Source organism: Acomys russatus, chromosome 1 (assembly GCF_903995435.1).
Source record: "Acomys russatus chromosome 1, mAcoRus1.1, whole genome shotgun sequence".
In the NCBI taxonomy this organism is placed as follows: domain Eukaryota; kingdom Metazoa; phylum Chordata; class Mammalia; order Rodentia; family Muridae; genus Acomys; species Acomys russatus.
The window spans coordinates 94,092,034-94,104,578 of record NC_067137.1 but is presented as its reverse complement, the minus strand read 5'-3'; the positions used below and the strand labels follow the sequence as shown (position 1 = coordinate 94,104,578).

Genomic DNA, 12,545 nt, shown 5'->3' with positions numbered 1-12,545 from the left:
CTCATTTATCTTCTCCACCACTCCCAACCCAAAACTTCTGCCCTTCTACCCCTAAAATTGTTCCACAACTGTAAATCCTCCCAATGCTGTCCCCAACCCTATATACTTCCGCCACTAGGAGCCTCTCTTTGGGCAGGCTGGAGAGATGGCTTAGCACTTATGAGCACCAACAGAGCACCTGCATTCAAGAACCCAGCACCCTCATGCCGGTTTTGAACTCCCCATTTCCAGGCCTCTTCCAGCCTCTGCAGGCACCAGCCATGCATGTGGTGTACAGAACAAAGGTTTGTTTTTTTACATCTCATAAAAAAATATGAAAAACTATCTCAATCCTAATACTCTCAGTTTAAGAATAATGTGTAGGCTGGGCATGGTGGTGCAGGCCTTTAATCCCAACACTCAGAAGGCAGAGGCAGGCGGAGGATCGCTGTGAATTCGAGGCCAGCCTGGTCTACAAAGTGAGTCCAGGACATCCAAAGTTACACAGAGAAACCCTGTCTCAAAAAAACAAGAGAAGAAGAAGGAGGAGGAAGAAGAGGAAGAAGAAGAAAGAAAGAAGAAGGTTTAAAAAATTTCCCAGTTCTGGGCTGGAGAGATGGCTCAGAGGTTAAGAGCACTGGCTGCTCTTCCAAAGGTCCTGAGTTCAATTCCCAGTAACCACATGGTGGCTCCAAATCATCTATAATGAGATCTGGTACTCTCTTCTGGTGTACATGCAGACAAAACACTGCGTATATATGATAAATAAATCTTTAAAAAAAATTTCCCAGTTCAACAAATGTTAACTGCTTCTCATCTAGGATTAGTAGACTGTTGACTCAATTTTAAAAATAACTTATTAACAATTGTATTAACTATCCAGGGGGCTTTAGATATTTGATACAAATACATGTAATACTAGTTTTTACAAACAAAGTAATTATCCAGCAGTCTCTCAGTGGGGAACCCGAGGAGTCGGTGCAGCCTGAGCTACACTAACAGACCCACCTCCAATATAGTTATTATTAGCTATTATTGTAAGAAAAATAAATCAGGCATATTAGTTCATGCCTATGATCCCAGCACTTAGGTGGGGCCACAAGGACACAAAGTGTGAGGCCAGTGTGGACTATTGATATCCTGTCTCAAAAAGAAAACAAATGATACTATCATCAACCTATTGTGGTAGTGAGTGGTTCTTAACCTTCCTAACGCTGTCACCTTTTAATACAGTTCACATATTGCGGTGACCCCAAACCATAAAAAAAAAAATTTTTTTTTTTTTTGGTTTTTGGTTTTTTGGTTTTTCGAGACAGGGTCTCTCTGTGTTAGCTTTGGCTGTCCTGGACTCGCTTTGTAGACCAGGCTGGCCTCGAACTCACAGTGATCCGCCTGCCTCTGCCTCCCGAGTGCTGGGATTAAAGGCGTGCGCCACCACGCCCGGCAAAAAAATTTTTTTTAATTTGTTTGTTTTTTGTTTTTTCGAGACAGGGTTTTTCTGTGTAATAGCCCTGGCTATCCTGGAACTTGCTCCATAGAACAGGCTAGTTTCAAACTCACAGTGATTCGCCTGCCTCTGTCTCCAGAGTGCTGGGATTAAAAGCGTGCACCACCACATCCGGCTCCCATAAAGTTATTTTGTTGCTACTTCATAACTGTAATTTTGCTGTTATGACTAATAATGTAAGTCTCTGATATGCAGAGTATCTGGTCTGTGACCTCTCCAGGGGCCACGACCCCACTGGTTGCGAGCCACTGAATTACTTGGTAAGCAATCAGGTTAGATGTGTGTATACGATACTGAAGATAAAGAGGTTATGCAAATAAGAAAATATTATGATCACATTTAACTCAAGAACTAATCAGTACTGTAAGGTTATTTTTTAGACATGTCTTAAGAATCTTTTTGTGAAGAATCTTCCTTGATGGAGATACATGGAGGCTACAGAGAAGAATCTTCTGAAATGCAGACGATCTGCTTCCCTATGTTGCCACCGGTCATCATGGACTGGAATGCAACTGAAAGAAAAAAAAATAGGTTGTCTGAAAAGAGAAATGTTATTATATGTTTGTTAGGAGATCTTTTAGTTTAAATGATTTCTTCAGTGATTTTTCTTTTAAAATTTATTTTTTGCCAGGTGATGGTAACCCGCACCTCTAATCCCAGCACTCTAGAGGCGGAAGCAGAAGGATTTCTGTGAGACTGAGGCCATCTTACCTACAGAGCAACTTCAGGACAGCTAGGGCTACACAGAGAAGCACTGTCTTGTGTGTGGGGTGGGGGGAATTTATTTTTATCTGGAGCTGTAGAGATGGCTTAATGCTGGGGAGTGCTTGCTGCTCTTGCAGAGGACATGGGTTCCGTTCTCAGCACCCACATGGTAGCTCGCAACCATTCCTATTTCTAGCACCAGCTCTAGGAAATCCAACACTCTTCTGAACTCCATGAGCACCAGCATACATGTGCCGTACATACATGCATGCAGGCAAGACACACAAAAATATTTATTTGTGTGAGTGTTTTGCCTGTGTGTATGCAAATGTACAACACACATGTGGGTCTGACAGGGACACGAAAGGGGCTCTTGATGACCTGAAACTGGTTGTGAACTGCCATGTATGTGCTAGGAACTGAGCCCAGATCCTCTGAAAGAACAGCAAGTGCTTTTAACCAATGAACCATCTCTCGGTGAATTTTGCTTTTTGTTTTGTTTTGTTTTTCCAACACAGCGTTTCTTTGTGTAGCCTTGGCTGCCCTGAAATTTACTCTGTAGACCAGACTAGCCTCAAACTCATAAGAGATCTGCCTGCCTCTGCCTCTGGAGTTCTAGAATTAAAGGTGTGCGCCACCAATACCCAGGTTCTCTGTGGTTTCTTTTATTTTTTAGTATTACACACAGAAAGAAGCTCATGGCGCATACATGTAGTCAGTACATGTATTGAGCACACATACAAAACAGATCTGCATTCATCTCACCTCCCATGTTTTCCAGTCCATTTATCACAGTCTCCTTGATCTGTAAATCAAAACAGCTAGATGTAGGGTTAATGGTTTCCATAAAAGGAAGCAATACAATTTAGAAGAGTAGAAAAGATTCTTTTAGGGGCTGGAGAGATGGCTCAGAGGTTAAGAGCACTGTCTGCTCTTCCAGAGGTCCTGAGTTCAATTCCCAGCAACCACATGGTGGCTCACATCCATGTAAAATGAGATCTGGTGCCCTCTTCTGGGATGCAGGTGTACATGCAGATAGAGCATCATATACAGAAAATAAGTCTTTTTTGTTTTGTTTTTTGAGACAAAGTTTCTCTGTGTAGCCTTGACTGTCCTGGACTCACTTTGTAGACCAGGCTGGCCCGGAACTCAGCGATCCACCTGCCTCTGCCTCCCAGCTATTGGGATTAAAAGCATGCACCACCACACTTGGCTAAAATATGTCTTTTTTTTTTTTTTTTTAAGATACTTTATTTCAGATAGGTAGCCCAGAAAAGTTTGTTGATTGATTTTTTTCTAGTAAAATCCTATATTCCATTGTCTAAATAAAAAATTATTATTAATTTTACATTTCTTTGTTTTGTGGGTGAGTGCACACATTTTATAACATTCATGTGGAGATCAGAGGACAACTTGCAGAAGTCAGTTTCTTTTCTTTTTTGTTTGGTTGGTTGGATGGTTGGTTGTGTGTGTGTGTGCCTCAAAGACAAAGAGATTGGGCTGCCTATGCCGGCCAAGTGCTGGTTTAAAAATGTGCACTACCATGCCCAGCTTAGTTCTGGGGCTCAAACTCAGTTCATTCACTTGGCAGTGAGTCCACACTCACTGAGCAATCTCACTGCTGCCTTCCCCTTGCCCGAATCGTGAACAGCACACCTACATTATGTCCTGAGAATATTCTTGAATATATACTCCCGTCCTGCCCCCACCTCCCAAGTACTGGAGTGACAGGCCTGTACCATTTTACCACTTTTACTTTCTGCTGGGGTGGACTAGGGCTTCATGCATGGTAAGCAAGTTACACCCCAGTCCATACACACCCTCTTGGGAAAAAAAGTATCTAAGTATACACATATATATTCAAGTCTCAAGAACAACTTATCTAGATCCCAGATTAATAATCTCTAATTTTCCCCAACAACGAAAAGAGGCATCAGAATGACCACAAAGAAAAAAATATTGGGCCGGGCGTGGTGGTGCACACCTTTAATCCCAGAACTCGGGAGGCAGAGGCAGGTGGATCGCTGTGAGTTTGAGGCCAGCCTGGTCTATAAAGCGAGACCAGAACAGCCGAGGTGAACACAGAGAGACCCTGTCTCAAAAAAACAACAACAACAAAAATTAAAGGGATATTTACTGAAACCTATAAAATTCCTAAGGAAATAGGTTATATTAAACCAAAGTAAGATAATATATTACTGAATTTACAACAGTTCTGTACTTTCTAAAATGCAATAATGAGTCATTCTGGTTCTGCAAAATTTAACAACTTCCCTTTTAAAAAAAAGAGACTATCCAAAGAGCGTTCTGATGTGCTCATATGACTTTTAAGAAAACACAATTGCTGAAGAGATGGCTCAGTGGCTAAGAGCACTGGCTGCTCTTCCAGAGGAACAAGGTTCAATTCACAGCAACCACATGACAGATCACAACTGTCTGTAACTCCACTTCCAGGAGATATGACACACTCTTCTGGCCTCTATGAGAATCAGGGTAAGAAGGGTAGTCGTGGCGCACACCTTTAATCCCAGCACAAGGGCAGAGGCAGGCAGATCTCTTGTGAATTCAAGGACAGTCTGGTCTACAAAGCAAGTCCAGTACAGTCAAGGCTACACAGAGAAACCCTGTCTTGAAAAACAAAACAAACTAAATAAATAAATAAGTAAATAGAACTAAGGTAAGCAAATGGTATACAAATATTCCTGTAGACAAAACATCTATACACATAAAATCAGAATTTCCAAGATTAGTCATAAATATATTAAATTAATAATTTATTTATGTGCCCTGGTGTTTTGCCTGCGTATGTCTTTGTGAGGGTCTCAGATCTTGGAGTTATGGACAGTGTGGGCTGCCATGTGGGTGTTGGGGGAACCATGGTCCTCTGGAAGAGTAGTCAGTGCTCTTAACTGCTGAGCCATTTCTCCAGCCCCAAACTGCTAAATTAATAAGTACTGCAAATTTAGATTTCAGGAGAAACCCCTATTGATGTTGTAAATCTATGGAAAGTAAAGCTTAATAATTATTTAAGAGATTTTTTAAAGATTTTTTTTTATTATGTAGACAATATTTGGCCTGCATGTCTACCCACCAGAAGAAGGCAGCAGATCTCATACAGATGGTTATAAGCCACCATGGTGGTTGCTGGGAATTGAACTCAGGACCTCTTAAACAGTAAACAGTGCTCTTAACCTCTGAGCCATCTCTCCAGCCCAAGAGATTTTATTTTTATTTTATATGTATGAGTGTTTTGCTTGTATGTATATATGTATGTACATGTGTACACCACTATGTGCCTGGTGCCCTGGGAGACCAGAAAACATTACTGGACCCACTGAAACTGGAGTTATGGACAGCTGATAGCAGCCATGTGAGATCTGGGAACTAAATCCATGTCCTCTGCAAAAGTAGCAAGTGCTCTTAACCACTGAGCCGTTTCTGCAGACCTGAGATTAATAAAATATTGCATAAAGGTAATAAAAGGGCTTTTCAATCAGGAGTTACAGTTATCTGGGAGGAAATTTTATTCAGAGATTAACTTTGTAAACTCGTGTGTGTGTGTGTGTGTGTGTGTGTGTGTGTGTGTGTGTGTGTGTGTGTGTGTGTGTGTGTGTATGTATGTATGTTGTGTGTATGTGTCTGTGGCAGTATGTGCATTTAAGTACAGCTGCTTGGGGTTCCAGAGAGGGTCATCCCCCCCTGGAGCTGCAGTTACAGTCAATTGTGAGCAGCCTGACATACTTGTTGGAAAACAAACCTATGTGCTCTTAACCACTGACCCATTTCTCTAGCCCATCTTTTGTAGGAAATTTTCATAATAAAACAAATGTTTGCCATAGTAAAGTCAAATAAAACAAAAGTATGCCAAATGGCAGGAAAATATACTTGAATAGTTAATAAATAGTCAGAGTTTAGGCTGGGATGTGGCTCAGTTGGTTGTCCAGGGTTCAAGCCCCAGAAGCATATAAATTGGGCATGGTGGAATGGGCCTGTAATCCCTTCAGCAGTGAGCCAGACATAGGAAGCTAAGAGTTCAAGCTCATTTTCAGCTACATGTCAAGTTCAAGGCCAGCGTTGACTACATGAGACCTCCTTCCAAACAGCAAAAAGTTTTACCTTTAGCTTTCCTTCTTTAAACCACTGACTCAGCTGAAGAATTCCAGGCTCAAATTTATCTTTGTAGTTTAATACCATAAATCTCTCTCTGTAAGTAGTGAATAAAGAATAATGGTTAGAAAATATTTCAAGACTGAGAACCCAAAATATTTCAAAGTGGTAATACCTGTGTTAGTCTTTAAATTTGCATATAACTATGCTGAGAATGGCCAGATAGAGTTGATTGTGCAGTTAAGGTGTAAGCACGCTGAACTCTCACTGTTTATGTCTGCTTATCATCTACAACCTGTTCGGCAAAGACAGTGTGGTTTTTTTCCTTTGTGGATAACATTCTTTCCTCACCCTCACATGATCTCATCCAGTCAAAGCCAGAAGTATTAATTGTCTGAGAACCAGTTAACCAAAATTTAAATATTGAGCATCCTTAAATATGTACTTTTCAGTTTTATTTAATAAGAAAAATCATACATAAATTTGTATATTATAAATACATTATACATTTCACATCTATGAAATTTAACTCCCAATCACAGCCCCTGTGAAATTGGCAGAAAGGCAAAGAACACACCTTGTGATGTTTCTCTCCTTCTGGATTGCTTCTACAGCAGGGGACAGTGGAGGAGGATAAGGCACATCTTTATTGTACTGAGAAATCTGACCACACAAAATGATGTGGCTGTTCTGATTCATCTGGATAGAAAAACACTGATGATTACACCTTAGACACCTTTCCTATTGATGGATTAAAGACTACATCAATGAAAGCCTACTTAACAACCACATTTAAACCTTTATTGCCAACTAATTGCACTTATTTTGGAGACATTCCTATTTAAAGATATTTTAATTTTGTTATTTGTGAGTGTGCGTGCATGAATTTGATGTTCACCACATGCATGCAAGTGCCTGTGGAAGCCAGATGGAGGCCTCAGACCCCCTAGAACTGGAGTTACAGTTGACTTTAAGCTGCTTGATGTGCATGTCAAGAACCAAGCCCCGTGCTCTACATGAGCAGTAAGTACCCTTAACTGCTGAGCTACCTCTCTAGCCTCTACAAGCTTTTTATTGTTGTGGTTGCTGTTTTGGGATTTGGAGACGGGGTTTCTCTGTGTAGCCTTGACTGTTCTGGACTCGCATTGTAGATCAGGCTGGCCTGGAACTCACAGAGATCCTCCTGCCTCTATCTCCCGAGTGCTGGGGTCAAAGGCGTGTGCCACCACATCCTGGCCTCCCTACATGTTTTAATAATTCTACTCTGAAGGAATGTAGAACTAATAAAAGTTTGGTAATCACCAAAAAAATCATTAGTTGTCACTGACCTTGCTGCTTTTAGTAGTAGATTTCTTTTTTAAAGCCTTATTTTATTATTTTAAATTATGTGTATAATTTAAATTATGTGTTGGTCTGTGTAGGAACTGTAACAGAGCCCCAGACCTTAGCACAACTGACTCCATGATGGAAGTACCATTCAGGCTCTAAAACTCAGCACTTTGATGGCAGCACCTGCCAACACTAAAACCAAGGCCTAACCCAGCAAAGCCCATGGCAAGTCTCTAAACATACTAACCTTGCTTTTTGGCTTCTGCAGTTCTGCTTCTGACTAACTGTTATTGTTAACTGAAGTAGTCAACCTAGAAATATTGTTTTTGTGCTTAAAAGCTTACCCTGAGAAAGGCTACACTGTGATCCTGAACATGCAGTGTTGCTGCTAAACAGTTAATAAAGATCTTTTATTGGCTTAAACCCGTGTCCCAGTAGTCTTCTCTGGTGGATACCCCACAACAGATACATGCTTGTCAGTGCAGGTGCCTGAGGAGACCAGAGGTGTCAGTTCTCCCTGGAGCTTGCATTACAGGGGTTTGAGCTGCTGGACATAGATGCTGGGAATCAAACTCAGGCCCTCTGCAAGAGCAGTACACACTCTCAACCACTGAGCCCAGTAATACATTTCTTTAGATGTAAATACTTTAATTTCAACTGCAAGTAATTTTACATATAGTAAAGATCTTTTTGTTATTATTTATTTTGGTTTTTCAAGACAGGGTTTTTCTTTGTATCCCTGGCTGCCTGGACTTGTTATGTAGACCAGGTTGGCCTTGAACTCACAGAGATTCTTCTGCCTCTGCCTCCCTGGCTGGGATTACAGGCATGCGCCACCACGCCTGATCTATTATCAACTGTTAATATTTTATTACATTTTTCATAAAATACATAACACCTATAACCTATGAAAACTATCTCCCTACCAACTCAGGGTTATGGCTACAAGGTGTTTGAGAGATGGTGAGTTAGTTACAGGTAGGTCAGAGTCACCATTTCAAAAGTGCAGCTCTTAATTTTTGACAAAAGTATATTGAGGGTGAAAATACTATATTGCTAGGCAGGAACCGAAATTCAGAAAACAAACGTGCACTCAAATGAAAGTATCAATAAGCTCTTTTGTGCAACTTCATTACAATAACGGTCATGCTATTTGTCAAAATGAACTCTATAATTTTATAGCTCCCCCATCAAGCAAAAATATATCACAATAAATATATATATCATACAGTGTCTTATTTGTAACATAAACAAATCAGCAAACAACCTGACTTATCACTGTATCGCTGATGTCACCTCCAACATTGTCAAAGTAAACATCCACTCCAGCTGGGCAGGATTCCTGCAGCTGTTCTGCCACATGCCCTTTTTTATAATTAACTGCAGCATCAAACCCCAGTTCTGAAGTCAAAAAGTGGCATTTCTCATGGGTTCCACAAATTCCCACCACTCTGGAACAGCCAAGCAGGTGGCCAATCTAGGGAGGAATTTTTTAAAAATTAAAATTCACAGAAACATAAAAATGTCAAAGTATACAAGACATTGCTTTTACGTCAAGTTGACACAAGCTAGCATCATCTGAGAGAAGGGCACTTCAGTTGAGAAAATGCCTCCATAAAATTTAAGTGTAGGCAGGCCTGTAAGGCATTTTCTTAATAGTAGGATTGAAGTGGGAGAGCCTAGCTCATAGTGGGTGGTGCCACTCCTGAGCTGGTGGTCCTGGATTCTATGAAAAAGCCAGTCAACAACCCTCCTCCGTGGCCTGTGCATCAGTTCCTGTTTCCGGGTTCCTGCCTTGTTTCAGTTCCTGTCCTGACTTCCCTTAGTGATAAACTGATACCTGGAAGTGTGAATAGAATAGACTCTTTGCTTTTGGTCATAATGTTTCATCACAGCAGGATTAACCCTAAGACAATATTGCTCACAATTTAGGTTTGATTACAGTGCTTTTAGCTAAAAACAAAAAATAAAAACTTCAGAGGATTTTTGTTTGTTTGGTTGGTTTTTTCCAAGACAGGCTTTCTCTGTGTAGCCTTGCCTGTCCTGGACTCGGGCCTGGAATTACAGACATGTACCTGGTCACTTCTTGGTTTGGTTTTTTCAAGCAGAGTTTCTTTGTGTGGCCCAGGCTGGTACTGAACTCAGAGATCCACTACCTCTGCTGGGATTGAAAGTGCACCACCACTGCCTGGGTTAACAAAAAATTTAAAGCATTATGGTACACGCCTTTGATCCCAGCACCCAAGAGGCAGAGGCTAGCATATTTCTATGAGTTCGAGGCCAGCCTGGTCTACAGAGTGAGTTCAAGGACAGCCAGGGCTACACAGAGAAACCCTGTCTCAGAAAGAGAAAAAAAAAGGGAGGGGAGGAAAGGCCAAGTGATAGCTAAAATATAATATTCTGTTTCCCATACTGTAAACGCTATTGTATAAGTTACGTTCAGTTGCTATGAAAAAACCACCAGAACCAAAAGCAGCTTAAGGCAGAGAGTAGTGTTTGAGCTTACAGTCCCAGAGGGATCAGAGTCCATCATGGTGGGAGCAGTACACAGAAATTGTATCTGCAGCCACAAGAAAGAAGATGAAAGGCAAACTGGAAGTGGGGTGAGGCTGCCCCCTCCCCAGAGACATGCGTCCTCCAGCAAGGCTGTACCACCTCCCTACCAACCAAGGTTATGGGGGGCATTTGTCCCTCTCGCCCTCTCTCCCTCCTTCCCTCCATCCCTCCCTCCCTCCCGCTTTCTCTCTTTGATTTTTTGAGACAGGGTTTCTCTTGTAGCCCTGGCTGTCACGGACTTGATTTGTAGACCAGGCTGTGCTCGAGCTCAGAGATCCGCCTGCCTCTGCCTCCCAAGTGCTGGGATTACAGGTGTGCACCACCACGCCCGACATTTCTCATTCAAACCACCATAGCTACTGGGATCTTGACTATCAACGTGACAAGATCTAGACTCAGCACAGAAGCGAATCCGGGCATATCTATGATGACTTATCTGCATTACGTTAACTGAAAAGGGAAGACGCACCCCACATGTGGTTGATTCCATTGCACGGGCTGGGTGCCTACACTGAAGCAACAGAAGAAAGCAAGATGAATACAAGCATTCGCTGCTTCTGTTTCTTGACTGCTGATGTATTTGGACAAGCAGCCGAGAGCTCCTCATATCATGACTTCCCTGCCATAGCAGACCACGTCCTGGGATTCTGTACCAAATACAACCCTCCTTCCTCGGGTTGCCCTTGTCAGGTACTTGACCACAGCAAGGACAGCTAATATAGCTACTACTCATAAAACACTCGGCTTTAGACAGGCCTTTCAAAACATTTACTACATCCCTAAACTCAATAAATGCTTTTTGTACCTCTGTAATCTCAGGACATGAAAAGTTGGAGGTAGGAGGATAGAAATTGAAGGCCAGCCTAAGTTTGAGGCCAGCCAGGGAGACAAGTGACTGTTTCAAAATATAAATAACCTCAAGGAAGAATGTGCCAGGCTTGGTAGCATATGCCTTTAGTCACAGTACTAAGAAGGCAGAGGCAGACGGATCTCTGTGAGTTCGAGGCCAGCCTGGTCTACAAACAGAGTTCCAGGACAGCCAGGGCTACACAGAAAAACCCTGTCTCAAAAAACCAAAACAAAACAAAAAACCAACAACAACAAAAAATAATTTTGTTTTAAATTCAAGTTTAATTTTATGTTGTTTGGTCCATGCTTAGCAAGGGCTCTAACCACTGAACTAGAACCCAAGACCCCTGTGGTAGTTTGAATATAACTGGCCCCACAGACCCACAGGGAGCAGCACTGCTATGAGGTGTGGCCTTGTAGGAGGAAGTGTGTCATTGCGGGGGTGGGCTTTGAGGTCATATATGCTCAAGCTACACCCAGCCTCGCTCACAGTCTCCCTCTGCTGCCGCCTGTGGATCAAGATGTAGAACTCTCAGCTGCTCCACCACTGTGTCCACCTGCAGCCGCCATCCTTTCTGCCATGTGTCCTGTCATGACAACAGTGGACTAAACCTCTGAGCCTGTAAGTCAACCCCAATTAAGTGTTTTCTCTTGTAAGTGTTGCCATGGTCGTGGTGTCTTATAAAACCCTAGACAAATCTCTCTTTGCTGTTTTTGTAAAGATGTATCTGTGAGTTTGGGCTGCATGTATGTATGTGCATTCTATGTTTGTCAGGTGCCTGAGAAGCCAGACGGCAGCACTGGGTTCCCTGAACTGGAGTTACAGAGGGTTCTGAACCACTCTGTGGTGCTAAGAACTGAACCGACATTCTCTGCAAAAATAGCAAGTAGTCTTGACCAGAGTCATTTCTGCTTGTTGGTCTTTTAATTCAAGGGATTACAGATAGATCTCTGATTTTCATCCCTATACAGATTAACAGTACTATGCTAACATTTGCCATATCCATTTTAGTTAACAAAGACACAACCTGTATTTTTCATATTGTTATCAACAGAATCTAAATAGGTAATAACATCAGTGTGAAATAATGACATCATGAAGTTTTAAAAGTTAAGAGGGATGGAGAGATAGCTCAGTAGGCAAGAGCACTTACTGCTCCTACTGGGTTCAGTTCCAAAAACCAATACCAGGGGGCTTACAACCACTTGTAACTTCACTTCCAAGGGATCTGTCACACAAATATACAAGCAGTTGCTCACACATAAATATCAAACAATAACAAATTTTGTTTTAATTAAAATTAAGTTTAGCCAGGTGTGGTGGTGCACACCTTTAAGCCCAACACTGGGGAGGCAGAGGCAGGTGTATCTCTGTGAGTTTAAGGCAAACCCGGTCTACAAAGGGAGTCTCGGACAGCCAGAGCTATAACAGAGAGAAACCCTATCTCAAAAAAGCAAAACAAAACAAAACAAAATCATTTTTATCTTTCATATGTATGCATCCTATATTATA

At 41.8% G+C, this 12,545-nt stretch overlaps 1 protein-coding gene across 2 annotated transcripts in view; it reads right to left on the bottom strand.

Annotated features, from left to right (window-relative positions):
• Positions 1-1,781: 1,781 nt before the first annotated feature.
• Positions 1,782-12,545, bottom strand: part of Ptgr2 (prostaglandin reductase 2) — a 30,003-nt gene continuing 19,239 nt past the window's right edge. For both annotated transcript variants that reach the window (XM_051149023.1, XM_051149011.1), the window contains 5 exons: positions 8,895-9,104; positions 6,876-6,997; positions 6,308-6,395; positions 2,957-2,996; positions 1,782-1,998 (listed from right to left, as the gene is read on the bottom strand). In XM_051149023.1, the coding sequence (XP_051004980.1) occupies positions 1,922-1,998; positions 2,957-2,996; positions 6,308-6,395; positions 6,876-6,997; positions 8,895-9,104 (537 nt within the window). In that variant the 3' untranslated portion in view covers positions 1,782-1,921. The remainder of the gene's footprint in view (positions 1,999-2,956; positions 2,997-6,307; positions 6,396-6,875; positions 6,998-8,894; positions 9,105-12,545) is intronic.